The sequence below is a fragment of the Musa acuminata genome, chromosome BXJ3-8, assembly GCF_036884655.1.
Source record: "Musa acuminata AAA Group cultivar baxijiao chromosome BXJ3-8, Cavendish_Baxijiao_AAA, whole genome shotgun sequence".
Lineage (NCBI taxonomy): Eukaryota > Viridiplantae > Streptophyta > Magnoliopsida > Zingiberales > Musaceae > Musa > Musa acuminata.
This window is the reverse complement of record NC_088356.1, coordinates 37,825,569-37,847,647: the sequence shown is the minus strand read 5'-3', so window position 1 is coordinate 37,847,647 and position 22,079 is coordinate 37,825,569. Positions and strand designations below refer to the sequence as shown.

At 36.6% G+C, this 22,079-nt stretch overlaps 3 protein-coding genes across 8 annotated transcripts; all 3 read left to right on the top strand.

Annotated features, from left to right (window-relative positions):
• Window positions 1–122: 122 nt before the first annotated feature.
• Window positions 123–2,992, top strand: LOC135644346 (stress enhanced protein 1, chloroplastic-like). Of its 2 annotated transcripts, none has more exons than XM_065161831.1 (5): window positions 123–281; window positions 387–482; window positions 733–911; window positions 2,515–2,621; window positions 2,739–2,992. In XM_065161831.1, the coding sequence occupies exons 1-4, from the start codon at window positions 218–220 to the stop codon at window positions 2,617–2,619; spliced, it is 444 nt and encodes a 147-aa protein (XP_065017903.1). In that variant the 5' UTR covers window positions 123–217; the 3' UTR covers window positions 2,620–2,621; window positions 2,739–2,992. The 2 variants fall into 2 exon arrangements, with proteins under 2 accessions (XP_065017903.1, XP_065017902.1); XM_065161830.1 differs by having other exon boundaries at window positions 2,515–2,625.
• A 3,916-nt stretch (window positions 2,993–6,908) lies between these two features.
• LOC103994773 (glycine-rich domain-containing protein 1) lies at window positions 6,909–14,375 on the top strand. 2 transcript variants are annotated; one of them, XM_009415202.3, is made up of 9 exons: window positions 6,909–7,053; window positions 7,142–7,322; window positions 8,826–8,943; window positions 9,043–9,297; window positions 10,285–10,734; window positions 11,301–11,821; window positions 12,194–12,395; window positions 13,479–13,631; window positions 13,711–14,375. In XM_009415202.3, exons 2-9 carry the CDS (start codon window positions 7,162–7,164, stop codon window positions 14,167–14,169), a joined length of 2,319 nt encoding a protein of 772 aa, XP_009413477.2. In that variant the 5' UTR covers window positions 6,909–7,053; window positions 7,142–7,161; the 3' UTR covers window positions 14,170–14,375. The 2 variants fall into 2 exon arrangements, with proteins under 2 accessions (XP_009413477.2, XP_009413478.2); XM_009415203.3 differs by having other exon boundaries at window positions 7,123–7,322.
• Window positions 14,376–14,524: 149 nt separating this feature from the next.
• Window positions 14,525–21,114, top strand: LOC103994772 (polyadenylate-binding protein-interacting protein 7). Of its 4 annotated transcripts, XM_018830290.2 has the most exons (7): window positions 14,525–15,209; window positions 15,530–15,699; window positions 16,391–17,201; window positions 18,494–18,902; window positions 19,015–19,085; window positions 20,284–20,408; window positions 20,917–21,114. In XM_018830290.2, the coding sequence occupies exons 2-7, from the start codon at window positions 15,680–15,682 to the stop codon at window positions 20,972–20,974; spliced, it is 1,494 nt and encodes a 497-aa protein (XP_018685835.2). In that variant the 5' UTR covers window positions 14,525–15,209; window positions 15,530–15,679; the 3' UTR covers window positions 20,975–21,114. The 4 variants fall into 4 exon arrangements, with proteins under 4 accessions (XP_018685835.2, XP_018685836.2, XP_018685833.2 ...); XM_018830291.2 differs by lacking the exon at window positions 15,530–15,699; XM_018830288.2 differs by lacking the exon at window positions 15,530–15,699 and having other exon boundaries at window positions 16,360–17,201.
• The last annotated feature ends 965 nt before the right edge of the window (window positions 21,115–22,079 follow it).

Here is a 22,079-nt window from a genome sequence, read left to right as displayed (position 1 = left end):
AAAGAATAAGATTTCATTTTAGCTCAAAACGGTTTCTGTAGCGGATCGGACACAACATGAATATAACACCAGATATAACTCCGAAACGAAACAAAATCAGCGGTCTTTGAGTGGTGGAGAAACGAGGATGACAAGATAAAACCGGAACAAAGAGACCGCGTTCCGCCGCAGATAGCTAAGCGTTCGAGGTGTTTGAGTAGCTGCGGCTCCCGTTCTGATGGCCGCCGCCGCCGTCCAATCTCTCCTCGTGGCCTCCTCTCCGCCCTGCCTCTTGCCACCATGTCACCTACTCTCTCTCTCTCTCTCTCTCTTCTTGTTCTCCGCCCTTCTCGACTGTTCCAATGTGGTACTGAAGGGATTTAACGCGACCCGTTTGCGTTCTGCAGGTGCCGCTGCTGCCTCCAGACCTCGTGCACTGCATCGGTCGCCCTCCTCCACCGACGCTTCCCGGCTCGTTTCTTCCTTCACGCGCGGCTCTCCCGGTGGTAGTCAACCCTTGGTTAAAAAAAATAATCGATTTTGCTTTGATTTCTCTGGTTTCGGGCGTTAGATAGGCCAAATTGGGTTCTGAATTTATGGTATGATTCTTATTAGGGTTCGACATGGGAGGCTAAATTAATATGATTCCGTCTTTTTTTATCTTATTTGCTGCTCTCAACCTTTCAACAACCAAGAATTGGCTCACTGATAACTTCTTGCTATTTCTAATGTTGCAAAGAATTTTACATGCAGTCTTTTGGGTGACATCTCAGAGAAAGAAAGTTAATCATCAAAGAACATCTGTTTCCATAAGGTGTGAGCAGGGAACAAAGGAGAGTAGCGGATTGGATGTGTGGTTGGGTCGCCTTGCTATGGTTGGGTTTGCAACAGCAATCACAGTCGAAATATCAACAGGGAAAGGACTTCTAGAGGTATGGATTCAAGACTGATCTAAAATACTTTTATGTCTAATACAATCTGTGCTCTGGGGATCGGCACACATAAAAGCATACGATGGCTCAGGTCAAACACCCTTGCAAAGAAAAGAGGACATTATTGACATATCAAAATTTACCAACCAATTGGCACACCTATTTCCTTCCCTGTAAATCTGGATCGATTTGTATTCAGACAAGGACACCTATAAATATGGTCTAAAATATTGAGTTATGCAAGATATCATGTGTAAATTGCTACAGCTATCATGTAGTAGTACTTCATGTGCTAGTATTGTAGCACTGTACTAGGTCCCTAAGTGATGTTCTATATCAATTGTTGCACATTATATATATACTTCCCTGTGATAGTTTAAATTTCTTTGGATGAGGTAGTCTTGAAATTTCACATTTGGTAATTTGATGTATCAGGCAACAGCTTATGTATCATGCAACGACTTTTTTATCCTGAATAATTTATTGTTGCTTTAGTTCTTGTAATATTTCAATATAAATTATTGAGGTGTTTTCATATGTTTTCTATTGCTTATTTGTCCAAGACAAATTTGGAATGTAGAAAAGAATTATGTTTATCTAAGATGATTGAATGTGTATACTTGGTCATCTTGTATCAATAAATCTGATTAAGACCTTATAGAAGATTTGTAGATACTTATCCTCCAACTTCACCGTACTTGAACTTAGGGGGTTAGAAACATTCACTTAAAAAAGTCCTAAAAATTGATTTAGTCTTAAAAAATGGAAAATTAAGTATAACCATTTAAATAATTATTATTTAGTGACTGTCATCATTCCTTGACATTAGAATACTATTCATCATCATTTTTCACATGTAATTTTTTTTCAACATCTTTTTAACGATTGTCGTCATGCAAAGAGCATGTGGAAAAAGACAGATAGTGTCAAGAAGGAACTAAGGAAGAAAAACAAGTTGGTTTTTCAGTTTAACTTTCGGTCCTTTTTTAATAATGATATATGGAGCTAATTACAAATAAGGTTCCGCTTGATGTTGGTTCAGGTTCTGAGTCCTGAAATAGGGTCTGCAGTAATTGAACCTGCGTATTCCTTGGCAGACCATGTAATTTCTCGTGCATCTGATTTGGTGTTGTTAATTGTTGCAAAGTAACATATCCAACATATAAGTAGGAGTCTTAATCACTTTGGACATATTACTGCAGCATCAGGACAATATGCAGAGGCTATGACAGAGTTAATAGCATTTGTTGGAGATTAAGGACATTACGGTTAAGGGCTTAGTCTGTCAACGCTTTAGACATACTCAGGTTACCTTAACTTGGTCAGCGTAGTTTAGTACATAAAATCACAGGTGATCAGATTAAGTTTCTCTTATTCTTTTCATACTTGAATAATCCAAACATTTAGTTGAGTCAGCAACAAAACAACAGATGGTTAATTTGTCTAGTCTTGGCAAGAATGTGTGCATACTCTTCGTGACTTTGTCTAAACTTGAACTTATTGCTTCCTTTCAACTGATGCGCCTGGCATGCCAGAGCATCCCTTGTTGCAGTATCTAAATCTTGATGAATTCTAATAAATGATAACTATTTTTATTTTGCAGAACTTTGGGTTTTTGACACCATTGCCTACTTTAGCATTGGTTGTTACAGCACTAGTTGGAGTTCTTACAGCATTCTTCATCTTTCAGTCTGCCTCTCGAGATTAATCGTTTGTAGATTCTTTTTTCTTATCTTGTTTATATTGCATTGATATTCTTTTTATCCCTTGTTGCAGGATCTAAATCATGATGAATGCTAACAAATAATAATTATTTTTGGTCTGCAGAACTTTGGGTTTAAGACACCATTGCCTACTCTAGCATTGGTTGTTGCAGCAACAGTGGGCCTTCTTACAGCATTCTTCATCTTTCAGTCTGCCTTTCGAGATTAATTGTTGTAGATTATTTTCTCATTTCTTGTTTAAAGCGCATAGATATGCTTTCAAGCTGATGGATCATATTGCTTGAAGACAATACTATCATGTAAGCTGATGGTTGTCTTATCATGTAAGGTTTACTTGGCAACCTTCCTTTTCGTTGATATTTCTATTCACATTTAAGATATGTTTAAAATGTGGAGGGAACAACCAATCAACCATCATGGGAAGTGATGAATTGTGTACAGGAGGGAAGCACGAGTGCTAATTAGTGGCACGTTTTGCGACAACCTCCAAATCTTCCAGTGTTTGGTGAGACTCTTGGCCTACAGAACCTGGTCAAGTTTTGTGCTCCGAGGAGCATGTCATACCCTGTATTAGAGTTTTGAATTAATATAGTTCTTCCTCTTCAGAGTAAAAAATTGTGGGATGCTTGAGAGACTTGTTGCTGCCAATTTATGATGCACTTTCTACTCCAAGAATTGCAGTTGAGACATAATTTTGAGGCATCTTTAAGGCTATGCTGGGAAAACTATTCTTTAGAGAAGGCTTCAGTGACAATGATCTGCCCAGCTTGATGTTGGTTCTGGTAGTACTGATGGAATATGAGCTTTTGTAGCTTTAGCAACATGGAAAAGCATCCTGGGGAGTGTGGAATAGGAGAAATGTTGATCTAACAATGTGAACATGCTCTGACCTGAGGAGAGGGATGACCAATTACATTGCCACTCAGGATGAATTTTATCTGAACATGAACCCAACTAATTATTTAGATATTTAAAATTAGAGGACTTACTTTTCTATTGAAACCCATCTCTATTAAGGATTTTTTAAAGCTTGATTTGAACAGGTCAAATAGATGCAAATAGCAGAAATTTTCTTAATTAAGTAGTTATGAATTTCATGAAATTGAACCATATAAACTACCATATACATACACCACCTAAACCTAAACCATAGTTTGGTGATGGTGTACTCGATTTCGATTTATTTTAGAGTGAGAATTCAAAACTTCTAGTTCAATAAATTTTATATTTGGAATATTGATCTGATAGTGATGTATATATATATATATATATATATATATATATATATATATATATATATATAATTTATCTATATTATTAAAGACCTAAATTTCTGACTTAAGCCATTTTCAACCTGATCAAAGGATATCAAAATTCAATCTAAATGAGGAAATGACACCACATCTAAAAGATTTGATCCATTGTAATACCTATCCAGTGGCATGAATTGCATGCAGTCATCCACTCTGCTTGCTGTCACTGTACTCCCAAATGCATCTCTGCAGTACACTGATCAATGCCGCAGTACATGCAGCTTGTTTTATTCTCCTGTACTATACTTTTTCCAGTACATGTCACCATATTTTGGATAGCAACTTGACATTCTGGGCCCCAACATGTGGCCCCACTGTGTCTACATCTGGTGCAAGTTGCTTCATGTACTCTTCTCTTACACAGTTGCACTCCTTTCTTGTGTTGGGATGTCAAATTTTATATTAGCAAGGGGGAGATAATATTAAGTTTAAGATCAAATTATCCCAATACAATTTATTAGTTTTGACTTAAATATATATATTCAATACATAAAACTTTTACTAATATAATATTAAAAAAAAATCAATGTACTCAATCTTATCTTTAAGCCATCAAACTTTAATATCTCATACATATCACAAAGTAACATCTCATCATTCTATCTACTGTGTCTCTATTTGGTTCAACTTTTCAAGTGTTTGTGTGCATCTGTTTGTTGTCATCCACTTCTCTCACCAATTCATCAAACAATAAAAAGATCTATTACCAATTATCCCTGCAAATGTGCTAATTGGTTATCACATTTTGTGGAATCCTCGAATTCATCAAAACCTTTCTTGAATTAGTTAGCTCTTCACTGATTTCTTCTTACACTCTTCTCTTTCTTCCATATAATCATAACTTGTATTGCTCTTCACTGCTTTCTCCTTACACTCTTCTTATATATATATATATATATATATATATATATATATATATATATATATATATATATTAACAGTGAGAAAAGTACCCTCTTTTCGTGGAAGAAGTATAGCTCACATGTTAGTCATTATATGTGTCATCATCCTTCCTTTGAAATGTGGATGGCAGAGGGTCACAATCAATGGAGTACCAACATAAAAGATATCCGTATCTTATCAATCAATCACAATCAATGATGAACTCCTCCATTCATTCGATGGGGTTTCGTGTAAGCTAATGGCTTCCTGAATTGATCGATCGATTATGCATGATGCCCACAATATATATTTTTTTTTAGGTATTTTTCTATCCAATTGGTTGGACAAGTTTCTTATCCTCCTCTTCCATTTCTTTTTGTTTCAATATCTTTTTATCTTCTTTACTCCTTTACTCCTTCATCTTCTCTCCCTTCTTTTTCTCTATTCTTTCTCCCCCATCCTCCTCTCCTTTATTATATTCTCAAAATTTGATAATTAATTATCATAATTTATTTTAAAAATAATACTAATCATCTTAGAATCATATCATAATAATTCTATAAAAGTTTCAATTGACTTATTATAAATTAATTAATCAAAAATTAACTAAATTACACTTACCATAAATTAATTTCAACTTTTATTAAGCCAATTCAACTTCTTTAATTATTATTATTATTATTATTATTAGTTACTATCATGATAGCACTGGGATAGGGATGATTTTACTACATTATCATTAGGAATTATAAGATATAGATATGAATAAATTAAGTGCTATCTAGGTATTTAATACAATTTGGCTATCAATTTTCCATACGAGTCAATTATAATTAAATGGTATGGTAATTTTGTTCGGTGTATTTGATATACAAAATACAAGAGCCAAATATAAATTACAGTGCACCAAAATACTTGATTTTTCTATCCAAATTAATTTGTATTTGATTAAAAGATATCCAAATTCTACATCAATAAGTAGATAAACTTACTATCTAAAACTACTACTTTGTCACCGCCTGCACTTCACCTAAAGATGCATATGCAGTACAATGATCACTAATTGCTGTACATGCGACTAATTTTGTCTTCCTCTCCGCCTGCACTTCACCCACTTCAATTCAGTTGCATGTGTGTAGTACACTCATCTTTGTCATTGCAGTACATGCGACCCTCTTTTGCCCTTCCTATACTTTGTAATTTCAAGATTATGATTATATATATATGTGTGTGTATTATTTTGCATTATATATATATATATATATATATATATATATATATATATATATATATATATATATATATATATATATATGTGTGTGTGTGTGTGTGTGTGTGTGTGTGTGTGTGTGTGTGTGTGTGTGTAATTTATTTTTTTACTTTACTATATAATTCTACTATATATATATATATTCATTTAGTATAAGCGAATTCTTGAAAAAAATCTATCTATTTCGATTTTTTTTCTATGAGTGTTATATGTTTTTAGAATTATCTAAGAATGCCTCTATTTTTATCTAATATATGAAATATCTTTGAATTGATTTTTTTTTCCTTCAATTTTTATTTTATTTTTTCTATAATTTTTTTCCCCTCCATTTCTATAGTATTTTTATATTTTCAGTAAACACTAGGAAAACACTTTTAACATAATATAAAAAAAATACTATAATATAATATTTTATATTAAAAAAATTAAAAATAACAGGCACTTTTCAGTAAAAACTAAAAAAGAAGAACTTCTTTTTCTCAAGAAATCATTCTAGTTCTTATGAGATATTCACAAAATCTCGGATCTTATTTTTTCAGCTCCAATCACTCATAATTTATCTAATGAATAAATTAATTAATGAATAATTCTTTATTTTTATTTATTTATTGATATAACAAGTATTTTACGGAAGGGCTAGTTATTACCAAACAAAGAAAAATATTATTTAAATTATATAATTGATAGTCATATAATATTAATATTTTGATCCACATATTTTAATATAATATAATGTAATATAAATATAAATATAATATTTAGGGGCATATTTATAATTTTCGAAAGGTTGGTTGCGTATTGATCCGTTTGCCTCACCTCTCCACGGCATAGCATAAATATGGAGGGAACGCTACACACCGATCCCTCGCACTACTTCCCCGCCACACCCGAAAGGTGATCGATCCCTCCACTTGGTTCGATCTCCTCCGGCAGTCGATTAGGCTTCAATTTTGGTTGGGGATCTTCGTCGATTCCAAATTCTTGCTGGCTTTTGAGTCGCAAGGAGTAGTAATTTCTCGCAGATTGTTCGTCTTGTCACAGCTTGTCGCGGGAGCGATAAGATGGAGGAGGACCAGGCGTCGGCGTGGCTCGAGGCGCAGACGATCGCCATCAGCGAGGACCTCGTCGCAGCCGCCGAGCGGCAGCTGGTGTTCCTTGCGGCGGTGGACCGGCGGAGGTGGCTCTACGTCGACGGCCCCTTGTTGGATCACGCCATCCGCAGGTACGGACTTGCTTGCCAATTTCATTGTGTTAGGGTGTAAATGACGAGTTCCGATGCTGAAGATCGCATCAGGGGAACATAAAAATCGAACTTTGAACCTATTTTTGTGGTGAGAGTGGCCAGGAATTTCTAAAAGGATTTTTATTTGATCAAACAATGAGATTGTAATAACCTAAGTTGATGTTGTTGTTTGGAGTTTGCCACCCAACCAAAGCAAGCCTTTTGCTGGCCATATACGGCTTTCTTATTCAATCTGCTGGATAGGTGAAGGGGTAAAAAAATAGTCAACGTCGTTGCTTAGCGAATATGCATAGAAAAGAGTGAGAGCATTTGGTTCTTGTGCCAAATGAACAATCAGGATAAAGGAGTCCATTAGATGATGTGTCAAAAACTGAGGGATAAGACCAATGGGTTAAATGATATCTTCATTAATTGGACAATCAAATGGTCCAATGAGTGGTCGACGTACCTTATCTTATTGCAGCACAGTCTATTGATATAATGTGGCACAAACATTTTCTAAAAGCAAGTTGGGTGGCCCATTTCATCATAAGGGTTGACATAGTCAAAGAGTAGTAGATCCAAAGGAAGTATCTATATAAAACGATCTTACCTCTGTTCAGTACAAAGGAGAACATATTACATAGCTAAGATGATTTAGTTTAATCTTTCTCTGGGAGGAGTGGTCCAACTATATATATATATATATATATATATATGTCAAAGTTCTACTTTGAACCAGTACAAAAAAAAAAATATATTACACAGCTAAGATGGCATCCAATTCGTGGTACCTGGTTCCATGGAACAGAGGGCTGCATAAACCTAGTTCTTTCATTCTACTATGTACAGGACCAGCCCAAATGAAAGCTTTGAACTTTTCATTTGATGTAGTTGCATGACTTGCGAGAGATGGTATCAATGGCGAGCTGACTGAAAGACACAAAGAGAGGTGCATTGCTTCCTCTTTAATCCCAGTCGCACCACCCTTCTCTGGTGACTGGACATGTAGACCATATACGGTCCCAGATCTCCACATGGTTATTGCACATCACTCAGATCAGATTTGCATCGACTCATCTGTTCTTTGTTACATATCCATCCAAATACTTTGATCCTGACAACTATCATACCACACTGGCAGAATAGAGTTGCTAATTGAACTTGTAGAGTTTGATGTGAAAAATGCATAGACTGTTCTAGTAGTTCTTGATCTAACCTTCTTTCATAATGTGGCTAAACAAATAATCTTTAGAAGCTTGTTGTGACTCAAGGGAAATCATGAAATTATGTGAGCACTTCTGGAAATTCTGATAGTGAGATTTTCCTTCTTTAGTCTCTCTCTTCTTTCTTAGAAAAGGTTGAACTGTAAGAATTTTACCTTTGGAGAATAAGATCCAGGTTCTATGTTTTGACATGCCATAATGTGAGAATAAGATGGCAATAAGTACTCCTTTAGTCCTTTTTTCCTTTCTTTTGATGTATGGCCACTTTGCTATCTAGGTACAAGGCTTGTTGGCTTCCTCTGCTAGCCAAACACTCTGAATGTGGAACAACAGATGGTTCTCTGTATGTTCCTCTGGACTGTGAATGGATATGGCATTGTCATCGATTAAATCCGGTGGGCATCTATTATCACTTCTGATAATTGAATTCTCATGCACAACTGTTTCTTTCTCTGGTTCTTGTTGGACAGTTTCTTATTCTGTTTCATGTTCAGGTTCAATACACGAAGGATTGCGAAGAAACTTTTGGGAGGATCCTGGATAACCATAATGTCATATCCTCTCTGCAAGCGAAATCCAAACATGAAATGTCAGAGAAATGGTCTAAGCTGTACCCAGAGGAGCCTTTTGAGCTTGACTGCAGCAGTACTTTCTCAGAGGAGACTTTCAATAAGTGCCCTGGAGCTGCTTTGGCTTTTACATATGACTTGGTTTCTGCTGTTAAAAGGCAGTCTTCTTTCTGCTACCAGGTAGCTCCGTTAGTGTCTTTTTTCCTCTATACCGCCGCAGATATCCAAGGTTCTAATCTAGTGTTTTATGGTGATTGATATTCTTTATTTATCTAAATGCAAGAAACAGGAATGAATTCAGCAATAGCAACATATGGTGTACTTTGCAAACATTTACATATTCTTATTTGTGTCTTACTTTGTCTAGCGTTCATACGTTAAGGATGTGAGTCCAGTAAAAGATATAGCAGCATCTGAGGCTGCTAACGTAAAGGACCCACTCATATGTGCCATGCTTTTTGGTCAAACAAATGAGCATATTAATATTTACACTGCAAACATTGACCAGCATTTTTTGAGATAACCAAGAAAAGCACAATGTGTTAAGCTATAAATGCATAGTGAGCAAGATTTCTGATGATTTTGGGTGGTTATCAATTGCACATAACATAAAGAAATGGTAAAAGAAAAATACTGACTGTGATTTGCTGACTTCCATGTAAAGATCAATATCGAGCTTCCTCCAAAGATGGTTTTCACATTATTTAAGAGAATTTTTTGGTAGCAAATACTTGGGAACAACCAAGCGAATGATATGATTTAGATATTTTTCAATTGTAGCTCACCTTTTTGATGCTATATAACGTGACCAAGGATTATCACTTGGAGTTTGTAGATGTTTCTATGCCCTGTGTAGTGTATGATCCCTTTTACATTTAGAAAGATACAAACATTATCCTTTGCCAAGTAGCAAGTTCACTCAGTTCATGCTTGAATGATCTATGTCATTCTTCATTTCTATTACACTAATGTTGACTGATTGATTAAATTTCTAATACTAGTCCATAAGATCTCTATATTGCCATACTATGCAGTATAATTTTGCCTGAACAATACGGAATGCCTTTTCATCTGCATCATCTGAATATTTATGATCTTTGTTTACATTCTGGGATTGCTATTTGTTTCATTGCTATTTGTTTCTGACCTCAATCGTATTACTGATAGATCTCAAGACCATACATGCATGACAACCGTTTTCTTGAAGCAGCAGTGGCCAGATACAAGGGGTTTCTGCATTTGATCAAGACAAAGCGGAATAGGTCAAAGAAACTCTTCTGTGTGCCAGCCTATGACATAGATCTCATATGGCATTCTCACCAGCTGCATCCTCTTTCTTACTGTAACGACATGATTAAGCTGCTTGGGAAGGTACTGGAGCATGATGACACAGACTCTGACAGGTCCAAAGGAAAGAAACTTGATGTTGGTTTTAATGAAACAACCAAGCAATGGGAAGATACATACGGTTTGAGATACAGGAAGGCAGGCACAATGTACAGAGGCAATTGCCCTTCTCCTGTGATATCGGATTTCTCTAGCCATCTGGAAGTAAATGAAACTATCCCTTACAGATCTCAGAATCACCTTGTGCTTCCTCAACGGATGGTTGTCGAGGTAGGATTCAGAAATTGTTTAAGTTGTTCCTTTGATTTCTAACTGAAAAAGATAGATCGTTAAACAATGGTTATTTTCTTATAAAATGGTTATCAGATATTATGCAATTGTCTTTATAGATTTAATCGAAACTGTCAATCAAGCTTTGCAGCTTCAGGCTGCAGAAGCTTTTAGTGAATTTGATTCTGAGATCCTATACTAATTTTGTTTTTGGTAATATGATTGTGCTATTTCAGAATAATAAATACTAGCAGTAATGGAATCTATATAAACATAAAGATTTGTCAAGACAAGCACCAAATGAATCTTGGTACAACAGTAATAATGCTCATTTGCAACCATCATGTTTGAGTCAAGAAAACAGTTTATTTACTTGTAGGGTAAAAGATTTGATTACATACATCAATTCTCTGAAGATCCTCATGCATTGAGCCATCCTTTATCAAGATAAGCATTAAGCACATCTCTTCTGAAATCCATAACAATGAAGTGGGGCTATACATGCAATTAAAGTGTACCATCTATGCTTCACAAATTTTTTGTTGCAATCATTCTTTTTTCTGCAGGTGCTTTTGGAGATTGTGGGAATAAAAAACTTGCCAGACGGTCAACACGGTGACTTGTTTGTATCTTTTAGTAAGAAAAAACCAGATATGCTCTTCTATGGTGGTACACTAGGCATTCAATCTGAAACTGGTAAGAGAGATTCAGCTAGTTTCAAATGTGAACCTACAGGGGAGCTTGTTTTGGCCCTCATGTCCAAATCGGATTCCAAGATTGACTCATCCGTGCCAGCAAGAACTATTGGGACAACGTCGATTGCCCTTCAAGACTTGATGAATCCAGATTCTAAATTGTCCATCGAGAAGTGGTTTGAATTGAAGCCTCAATCAGGAACTGTGGACTCTGAACCAGTTTGTCTATTTGTTGCTGTGTCTTTTACTGTTCCAGTTCCTGCTCCCCTTGAACTTCGCATGCTCAAGTCACATCCTGTCTCCACCTTACCACTCCAGGAGAAGGAAAGGATCAAAAGTTGGACCCGTTTCCTTGATCATAATGGTGATGAAGTCATCTGTCTACAACTCAGGTATTCATTGCACATCTAGCTCAATAAAGTGATCCCTATATGGATGTAGTTGAACTATTTTGAGCCAGATATTGTTGTTTTCTGAAGGTGCAAATGCATTCATCTTATCCTTGGTTTTCATATGTGCTAACACTCGTATGCAGTCACATGGTATTGTACCTATGATTGTCACTTGAGGACCACCTAGTCTCTTTCTAGTGTGGTAACGTGTGGCATGTATTTAGAATATAATGAAAGAATATTATCAGAATGGTAGGGAAATTAATAGTATTTTATGCTTCCTATCTAAAATATTCTGTCACCTCAATATCCGTGATTTGCCAAAATATATGAGATACTAAAATTAATTGATTGTTAATTTAAACTCCACAGGAATTTGGAGAAACCAGAAGAGACAAACACCACTGCTTCAAAGAAGGAAGTTGTTGGCATATCAAGACTTTCGAGAAAACCATGCTTGCTAGCAGAGTATGCAGACAATAAGTGGTCACTGAATGACTATAATATCTCACTAGTTGTTGAGAAGGAAAAAAATCAAGATGCACATACATTTGAGATTAAAGGTGATCCCCAGGTAAGTTCATCAAGTATAAGTTCTATGAACTACTAAATCATGATGAAAGTTGATGTTTCTATTGATATTTTTTACTTCTTATATGATGCCTTCTGGTGCTCTTTAATGGCTAAAAATGATTAATCATGCAACAACAACTATTAGGTTTCCTCTTTGGCTACCAACCTGTAAGGCATTTGTGAAGCTGATCTATAGGAACTCGAAAGACTCATAATGAAGAATGGGATATAAATATTCTTGATTGATGTGCACTTTGTTCCAACTGCTATCCTTGAATGCCATTTTCAAGAGCAAAACAAATGTACAAAATATACTTGCAAGACTGAACTTCAGGTCCATTTTGACTACTAAGATAAACAGATTACATGCTTGCTGCCAGATCTTGAATTGCATCACAATTTAGATTGTTTTGGAGGCTTCATCTTAGCTTTGTATGGTTTCTCTTCACATTGAGAGTGACATCTGTCATAAAATCTGCTACATGTTAAACTAGTCAACTGCTTCATAGATAATATCCTTATCTAAATGTCACATATCTGTTACAAACATGATCAGTCAAAGAAGAACCGAGCTATCTAAGGCAACTTTGATGGGAAGATCGAAGAAGATTGGGATTGAAGCAAATATAATAGATACCAAGATAGCATGGTATGAGACCCTTCATAGAGCCAAAAGTAGATACGTAAGAGCTTAAATGGCCAGAAATTGTTTCAAAACAGTCAATGCATTTCAAACAAGAGAATGTCACAGCCATTTCATGTCAGTTTCTTAGTATGAGATAACTGATGAGAACTAACAAAGCCACTTTATATAACCAGTCACCAGCTTTCATATGAGTTATTGACATCAAGAAGTACATGTAGCCACTAAATCTATTGACCAGCTGACTGCTTCAGTAGATGTTCACAGACAGTATTAACTGCTCCTCCAATGATATAATGTACCTTTTACATCTTTCAGCATAAAGGTCGATCATTTGCTCTGATTAACTCTCTCCTGTTTCTCAATATACTTCTTAATACCTTTTGATACATCCAAGCTTATCGAGGCAAGGAGTTAAATTAGCATCTCATGCTCAAACAGCTGAAGCTCTTCTTCGGCAAAAAGCTGGAATATGAATCCAAATGTTGCAAGGCGAGAAATGACAATGAGTTCATCACACTTGTGGAGTTATCAGCTGAAAGCCCCTATGGAAAAGCAGTCGCATTGTTCAGCATGAAATCAAACACTGTCGAGGTAACAAGCTTCATACCTGCAAACTAGATTTGAACTTTCGACATCGGTAATCAGACTACTTATCCTCCTTGGCAAGTAGGTCAAAGAAGAGACGTTTGCTTTGCTTGGTATCCTACTGGCATTCATAATCAAGAAAGAAGGATGCAATGCCCTCTTTCCCGACAAAGAGGAGGCAGAAGAGATCTCCTCCCCAGCAGTTACTGAAGCGAAGATTGTCGATTGTGGAGGTGGCTGTGGTGGTGGTTGTGGCGGTGGGTGTGGAGGTGGCTGTGGCAACTTTTTAAGCGGCGTTAAGTCTGGTGGTTGCGGCGGCGGATGTGGTGGTGGGTGCGGCGGAGGTTGTGGAAATATAATTGGAGGCAGCGATTCCGGCTCCTGTGGTGGTGGTTGTAGCGGCGAGTACGGCAGTCGCTGTGGCAGTAAGTTGGCAGGTGACAAGGGAGGCGGCGGTTGTGGCAGCGGCTGTTCCGGTAGTTGCGGCGGCTGCGGGGCCGTCGTAGTTCCCAGCAACGCAAACGTGAACCCGGTTGCTGCTTAGCGGGATGACACGTGTCGTCAAGGTGGGCGCTGTTGATGCTTCGGAATAATGGAGCGTTTTGCTCCTTGTGCTGTTATGTGCTGGTATTAAAAGTCAACATCGTGATGATTATGGTCAAACCCTTAAATTTGTATGATAAATAAGACAGGCAGGCGGCAATGAACTCCGCTACCATCCACCATTCAAATGCATTTCTACGGTTGTGACGGGCTTGATGGTCCGAGTTTGTGTGGATCTTGGGTTTTGGTTGATCAGATTTCGGGTCGGGTGTGAACTTGATCCGTTCTCAAATTCGGATACGAATCCTACCTCATTACGGATTCGGATCGTGATGCTGTGATTAGCCAATATGATTGGGTTAAGAGGCCTCGTAAAGTTCACTATGATTAGCCAATATGATTGGGTTAAGAGGCCTCGTAAAGTTCACTATGATTAGCCAATATGATTGGGTTAAGAGGCCTGCGTTGGAGGCCTAATGGGCTTATCCGGAAGCAAACAGACGTTTTATCCTACCGGTTCCTTAATCTTGACCGTCCATTCACGATGATGCACGACGACGTGAGGAGGCCCGAATCGTCACGCATGCTGGAACGGTTCAGATGTGCTCGAGTTCTGATAAACCAATGGCTGGGATTCAGGGGAAGCGTTCATGTGCTATCTCTTTCTCACAATAATATAAGGCTAGTCGTCAACACAAGCGAGCGGGCGAGAGAGGGAGGGAGTGTGGATTTCTCTGTTCCCTCGTCCTTCGTTGATTCGAGAAATGGAGCCCCTTCCTCTCGCAGCGGCCGCAGTAGTCGCGAAATCGACCAGGGATTGACAACCGCCGGCGGGATTCTAAGCGGAGCCAGCTCGAGCAGGTGAATCCAGGGGGGAGATTCACTTTTTTACCTTCTAATCCGAAGCTCGGGAAGAATCTTTGAGGTGAAATCCAGAGAAGGGAGAAGGAGTAGGAGCTCGCTCGTTGTCACTTCCTTCTTTTCCCTTTCACTCAATGGATTCGTTCCCAGCCGTATTCCCCCTCATCGATCTCAGAAAAGGTGGGAACTTCTATCTTTAATCTTCTCTGGCTGATGTTCTTGAAGTTTCTTTCACTGGTCTGTTCTTTCGATGAAATCCGCGAATCTGGCCTTCTCTGGTGTGTTTCATGGTGAGGGTTTCGTGGGAGATCATTTTCATGTCTTTATTGAAGTTGCCGGATGAACGGTTTTTGATTGAGGACCTCAGGAACCCTTTTACTTAGAGTTCTCCTCCTTGTACCTGCTGCTTGTGTTTGGGTGTGCTGATTGGCTTTTGGAAGCATATATCTGTTTCTTTACTGAGATCTGATGTGATTTTGGGCTGTAATTTTCGTTCGCAGGTGATGTTCACACTTTGAGTCGTTCCTTTCGTATGTTGGAAGATCACAACAATCATAGACAGCTAAGGAGGTTATCTGTTGGAATATGACAAGGGTGCAAGTAAATTGAAATATACGAAGAGCAATCCTACCTGAAACCTTGAATTCTACATGCCACTGCTGATATATTTGTATAGATCTCCGCATCTTAACAGTATTTAGCTTCATATTTTGCTTTGTTTCCAGCATACAGGTCCAAACTAGTTGTCAGAATTACGATTGTAAGGTTCCAATTAAATTGAGAAAAAGATGGAACTGTAGTAGGATAAATGAAGTTGAAGTTGTCGGTATGTGTGAAAAGATGGAATTTTGGCCCCCCTCCCCACCCCCACCCGAACAAAACAAAAAAAAACCTAGTTATCTTTTCATCAGTCTTAGTGTGTTTATGGATACACAAAACCAATTGCAAGTTGCAACTGCCCGATAATGAATTTCCTTGTCGTAATTATGATCATAAGGTTCCAGTTAATTTGAGAAAAAGATGGAACTACAGTAGGAAAAATGAAATTGAAGTTGTTGACATATGTGGAAAGATGGAATTCTGTCTATGAAGTATCCCCCCAAAAAAACTTAGGTATCTTTTCATCAGTCTTAGTGTGTTTATGGATACACACAAAAACAATTGCAATTTGCAACAGCCCGATAAAAAATTTCCATAACCTTTACTGAAATGAAACATTCATACTCCTTGAAGAATGTTGGATACTTAACTATGACAAAAAATGCCTTATTTTTTGTTATACATGACGGATATGGTGTTTTTTATTATTGGTATGGTATGCTTGCTGTAGTTGTTATGTGTAAACATAACATTTTCTGCAGGATTGGGATAACTTCTTCCGGGAACTTCTTTTTTTGTAAGATAAAGATGAACATATCCAACATAGTTTCAGACAGCAAAGACGTAAAGTTCAGTTCACTGAATAAGGCTACTGCATTAAATCCCAATGCAGCAGAATTTGTTCCTTCATGTGTTAAATATACTTATGGAACCACTGAAGCCTTAATTACTCCAAAGCTTGATCTACCAGGATCTTCTAGAAAATCAGTCTTAGATCGATCAGAGTCCAACATTTCAAATAATTCAGATGATGAGGTACACCAGTATTGGCCTCATCGGCTTCCAGACAACATCACTCCTGACTTTGAAGTCATGGGAGAAGATGAGCTGCATAAACCTGGACACCTTACACTAGCAGGTTTGTCAATTCATGATAGTGTTGGACAATCAAAATTTTCAGGGTCAATGACCACTAGTGGTGTATTGGATATGTGGGATCTATCTTCTCCGACTCTTGATAATATTAACTTGAGTGGAAAGATGAGATATCCTGGATCCATCTATGCTAAAGAACAACCATCAGTTGCTTCAATAACTTCAGCTGATAATTTATGGAGTAATCCTCTCATAAATGCTGAACAGCAGGAGGAGCATCGTTATAATGGGAATCATAATACCAGTTCAATGGGTGATTTGATAGGTGATAATGTGTTTTTGGAGAATTATGCCACTGATCCCATAGAGTTCTTGTCATCACAGTTCCCTGGTTTTGGTTCTCAGAGTCTTGCAGATGTTTATTATGGGAATGGATGTGATTTGAACTTAACCATTGGGATTCTAGCTCAGCTTGAGGTATGTTTGCATCTGTTCAATTTTATTTTATTTTTGTATAAATTAGTACACTTCATGTCTGACCATGTGTTGAATGTTGAGACTTTAAGAAGCCACAGATTTGGTTCCCTCGTAAATATGTAAGAAAAGCAAATTTGGCAAAATATTGGTGTTTGATGTCTTCATGAAGGTTTTGGAACTGTGGATGGACCATAATTTGCTGTTTATTCCATGCTTAAAAGAGTGTGCTTTAACATCTGCCTAAATCAGCAAGTGCAATTTGCTGGTTGACAATACCAACATGTCATCTGGATTTAGATTTACAAGTGTGGAAAAATATGAATTTTGACTGTTTGACGTCCTGGAAGAATTACTGGAAACCAAAATTTTCTTATTTATTTTTTGAAATATATTTAAATGCTTAATTTTATCATCTTAAACTACTGAATGAGCTTTTTGAAAATGTATTATCATGATATATGTTGCTAGGGTTTAGAAAACAGTGATGGAATGGAAAAGGAAATTTGTTAGAACTTTAGAAGCACAGAGAATATCTTGCGACCATTCATTCATCTAGTGGGTCTCTTTGTTTCTGATCAAATGAGATATCTTGGTTTCTTTCTCTTTTCCGTTTAGCAAACCATAATGGCTTTATCTTATTAGAATTTTGAGCATATTTGAGATCATTTTAGGATGAAGAGCAAAAAAAGAAAGTCTCTGATGATTCAGGATTTGATAATTGTGTTGCTGTTGTGGCTAAAAACAAAGGCTTAAATTTTTTTTTCTTTTACTGTTGGACATCATGATTAGTTGTTTTAAATAGAATGGCAATGCACAGAGAGCTTGACTGCAAGGACATACTTTGCTCTGCCACTTATTGGCACAAATCTGAGATATCAAAACAGAATTAGTATTATAAAGGTGATGTTTGAAGTTTGTACATTCACTCTTTGGTTGCCTTTTGTCACATTTATATATCTGTTATTTCTGGTGTAACACATGCTCTGCTTATCACAAACTGATGATGCATGAACGTTTATCTAATAATATTTCCAGGTGACTCATTTCTAATAGCTTTCATCTTTGTAATGAGTTTTTGTTTTTCTTATCATTAATTAGATAAGGAGGTGAATTTTAGTTTATAGCTTTTGGTGCTGTTTTTTCTGAAGCATTTGTAAAGTTTTGCCACAAAATGCTAGAGTTCTATTGATAGCGTTAAAGGATAGCACAATGGTTCAAAAGTTGTATGTTAATCACCAGGTGTAATTTAATGGGTTGCAAGGAGGTCTGACAGTAAAATTTCCATATTGCAGCTTCAAGTTGACAGTGGTTTTGGCCCAAACCTTGACTCAAAGTCCTCGGCTACCCCAAACTTTAGCCCACTGGACTTTCCTACCCTTCCAGTAGGAAACACTCAGAATGGTTTGCCAAAGCCTGATGGAGAAGATCTCCAACATGGCTTCATTACATATAGATCTCCTGGTATATTAAGAGGTGACATTGATTTTGCTCCAACTGTTAGAAAACTAGCATTGCAGGATCCTGGTCATTGGAAGTATGATGGAAATGGTACCTTTGATGGTAGCACTGGTTCAAGTAGAAGTTCCAGATTGTCAGGTAGCTCGTATAATGGTAGTGGCAGAGTTCGTTATGGAGACAAATGGAGTGGTTCAAGTGCAGCTCGGGCATCTCCTGTTTGGCTTGAGACTGGGGAAGCAATGGGTAAAAATACTCTTACAGTAGCTTCTCTGTGATTTAACAAAATTGTTTCATCAATCCCCACTTATTTAGGTGGTTTTCTTCTAATTGTTTCTCCATTTTTTGTCTATGGTAGCAAATATTTATACAGAATCGGGGGAAGAAGCTCGTGATTTTACACGTCTTCGAAATGCATGCTTTGAACAGGTAGGCGTGCTCGTTTCTATTGCATTTAGTGTAGGAGGACAATGTATTTATTCACAAGTGACAGAGATATGTCTGTTTAGATTGATTGACTCTATGTTGTTGGCTGAATGTTTAACTGACTGGTTTAGATTTCAGTGTTCTTATATGTTGGATACCTGTTAAAATAGTACAAGTAATATAAACAGCGATCTATAGTAATCAGATAATGCAGATCATCAGTGTCCTGAGGACAGCAAGAAAATCTGGGTTACATTTTAAAGTTACCTGGATGTTTCTTTTTTGTTGTCCATTCAAAATTTGTATCTAGATTAGGGTAGGTGGACTGATTCTTTTTAATGTTTTAAAAGAATAATCACACTTAATATCCCCTGGATGCAAATTACATTTTGTTGTGTTTCTGAAAGATCAGAGGAAATAACTTCATGATATATGATTGTCAATTAACCCGTTGAGAGAGGTTTGTCTAGCCTTATAGTAGTTTTCTTCACCAACAGATCTAAGATATGTACGCATGTAGTCAAATTCTCCAATTTCCTCTGCAGTCACATGTGGGTTATACAAGTTATTGGAATTAGCCTGTTGTATGTTTATTTTGTTGCTATTTTGGCTAATGGATTGTATTTCACTTATATCTCTAGCTTGAAATGCATATCAATTTTCAATAGAATGCAATCTTGTGACTGACCTCTTGAATCCAGAAAACTTTACACCTAAAGCATACTGGACTTAGCTAACACACCTCAAGGTCCAAGGAAATACATATGCTAAAACAAAGCAGATGAAATTAAATGTTGTGCCAGAAAAATAAATATGAACTTCTGTACATGAGGGTCACCTTGATATGTCTCAGTTTTACAAAGTGCAAGATCAAACATGTTCATTTTGGAGATATGATAATATATTGAAGAGATAATCAGATACACATCAAAATTCAAGTAACAGTATAAAAATAAGTCTAGATGCTTGAAACATGTCCATATCAGGAATAAGATTATCATAATGTGGAGGCATGTCACATGATTTGTCAGAGTTAGTGAAGATGTGGAAGATCAACTGGCATTTTTGGGTGGTTTGCTTATGTAATGTTGCTATAACGTTTGAAATACTATGAACTGATGTATGCTTTCTTACATGTGCTTAGCTGGGAATTTGAGCTATGTAGTTTGTAGTAATGAGCTATTTTTATGAATATTGACAGGCAAGACAAGCCTATCTAATTGGAAACAAGGCTCTAGAAAAGGAATTGAGTTTCAAGGGTCAGTTGTACAACATGCATATGAAAGCAGCTCGTCAAAAAGCCAGAGAAACAATTTTCCAGAAAAGGTTGGACACTCATCATTTTTGAAGTTCATGTTTCATCTTGTGTATTCATTCCTACTTTCCCCTTCAAGTTCTGTACTGACTTTTTGAATTTTTAAAGTGTTTCCCTAGAATTATCTGAGCATGTTGCCTTTGCTGGGCCGGCAGATGTTCTTGTTGAGTTGTTGTAAAGATTCTATAGTAATTTTAGCTATTTAACTTTGTTCTGTATCTTAATCAGTAGTTCCATTCACTACTGTTACCACTTCACCTTCCCTTCTGATACACACACACACGCCCATATGATTATAGCCAATGTAAATCAGAATCATACAAGGGTTGGCCTGTATATTCATTAGGGTAGAGAAATACTACTTGGTTTGTTTGATTACTTTGATAATTAATTCCAGTTTGTACATTCACACTGTCTGCCAAACTAATTTCTTCTTTGATCATTTGACTTTATTGAATCCTGAGCACTAGGTTGGCATCCTGAACTTTTTGATCTTTATGGCTGTCAAATCTGGAATAGTCAAAATCAGCGGGGTACAAGATCGGTTGATAGATCTGCATGGTCTTCATGTGCGTGAAGCTATACAAGTTGTAGATCGTGAATTGAGCAACCTGAGGAGCACAGCTACGGCTACCGGGCAGCGACTGCATGCTATGATATGTGTTGGCACTGGACACCACACCAAGGGCTCCCGCATCCCCGCCAGGCTCACTGTCGCAGTCGAACAGTACCTGCTCGGTGAAGGCGTTCACTTCACCCTGCCTCAGCCTGGCCTACTCTGCGTCGCTATAAATTGATGGCTTTTATGCTATACCTCAGGAAAGAAAAAAAGAAAAAAAAAAAAAAAACAGAAAAGGAAGGAAAGAAAAAAAGAAAAAAAAAACAGAAAAGGAAGGGGGAAAAAGGAAAAGAAAACAGAAGTAGAAAACACAGTCCAATTTTTGTTCTGTATATTTCTGAAGTGTGAAGATGGAAATATCTAGAGTACGTTGCTACAGTAATATGAAACTAAACAGTAATGGCTTTTTTTGGCCACCTCCTGTAAGTTAATTCAGTGGGACTCTTTATTATTATTTTTTTTATCTCAAGGCATATCTCTGTTATAAAGTATAAAATAACTAGGGTGTGGGTGTCAGATTATCTGGTTTTATCTAATTAAGTAAAATACATTATAAATATGATTGTATTTTATTTAATTAGGTAAAATATATTATAAATATGATTGGATTTTATCTAGTTAGGTAAAATATATTGATGTAAGAGATTTAGAGATTATAGATCTCCTAGGGATAAAAAAAAATTAGTTATTTAGAGATTATAGATTTTTTTTATCTTTCTTCTATCCCTAATTCATCGCTAATAACAATCCTATAGAGGGGAAAAATGCTGATAATGATGCGTTTTCTTTGTAACATTGAAAAAAGATACGTATTATAAATTTGATATATTATTATTTAATTTTAATTTTTGATATTAAAGTTTTTCTCTAGCATAATTATAGTTTTTATACTTACAATTGGTATTAGAGTCAAGTTTTGAAATCAAATATTTTAGATTGTAAAAATATTTCAAATCTATTTTGTTTCTAGATTTATTTATTAGAACATTTTGCTTGTGAATAAGTGTTATCCCGTTTTGATTTACGATACTTAAACGATCTGTTTGTGTTATCGATTTACTTT

Excerpts from the sequence above, each read along its gene's own strand:
- LOC135644346 (XM_065161831.1), top strand. The coding sequence starts at position 218 with ATGGCCGCCGCCGCCGTCCAATCTCTCCTCGTGGCCTCCTCTCCGCCC. Across the intron at positions 282-386 it reads GCCCTGCCTCTTGCCACCAT|GTGCCGCTGCTGCCTCCAGA; the intron begins GTCACCTACTCT and ends TGCGTTCTGCAG. Across the intron at positions 483-732 it reads CTTCACGCGCGGCTCTCCCG|TCTTTTGGGTGACATCTCAG; the intron begins GTGGTAGTCAAC and ends TTTTACATGCAG.
- LOC103994772 (XM_018830288.2), top strand. The coding sequence starts at position 15,164 with ATGGATTCGTTCCCAGCCGTATTCCCCCTCATCGATCTCAGAAAAG. Across the intron at positions 15,210-16,359 it reads CCTCATCGATCTCAGAAAAG|TTGTTATGTGTAAACATAAC; the intron begins GTGGGAACTTCT and ends TGCTTGCTGTAG. Across the intron at positions 18,903-19,014 it reads TGAGACTGGGGAAGCAATGG|CAAATATTTATACAGAATCG; the intron begins GTAAAAATACTC and ends TGTCTATGGTAG.
- LOC103994773 (XM_009415202.3), top strand. The coding sequence starts at position 7,162 with ATGGAGGAGGACCAGGCGTCGGCGTGGCTCGAGGCGCAGACGATCGCC. Across the intron at positions 9,298-10,284 it reads AGTCTTCTTTCTGCTACCAG|ATCTCAAGACCATACATGCA; the intron begins GTAGCTCCGTTA and ends TATTACTGATAG. Across the intron at positions 11,822-12,193 it reads GTCATCTGTCTACAACTCAG|GAATTTGGAGAAACCAGAAG; the intron begins GTATTCATTGCA and ends TAAACTCCACAG.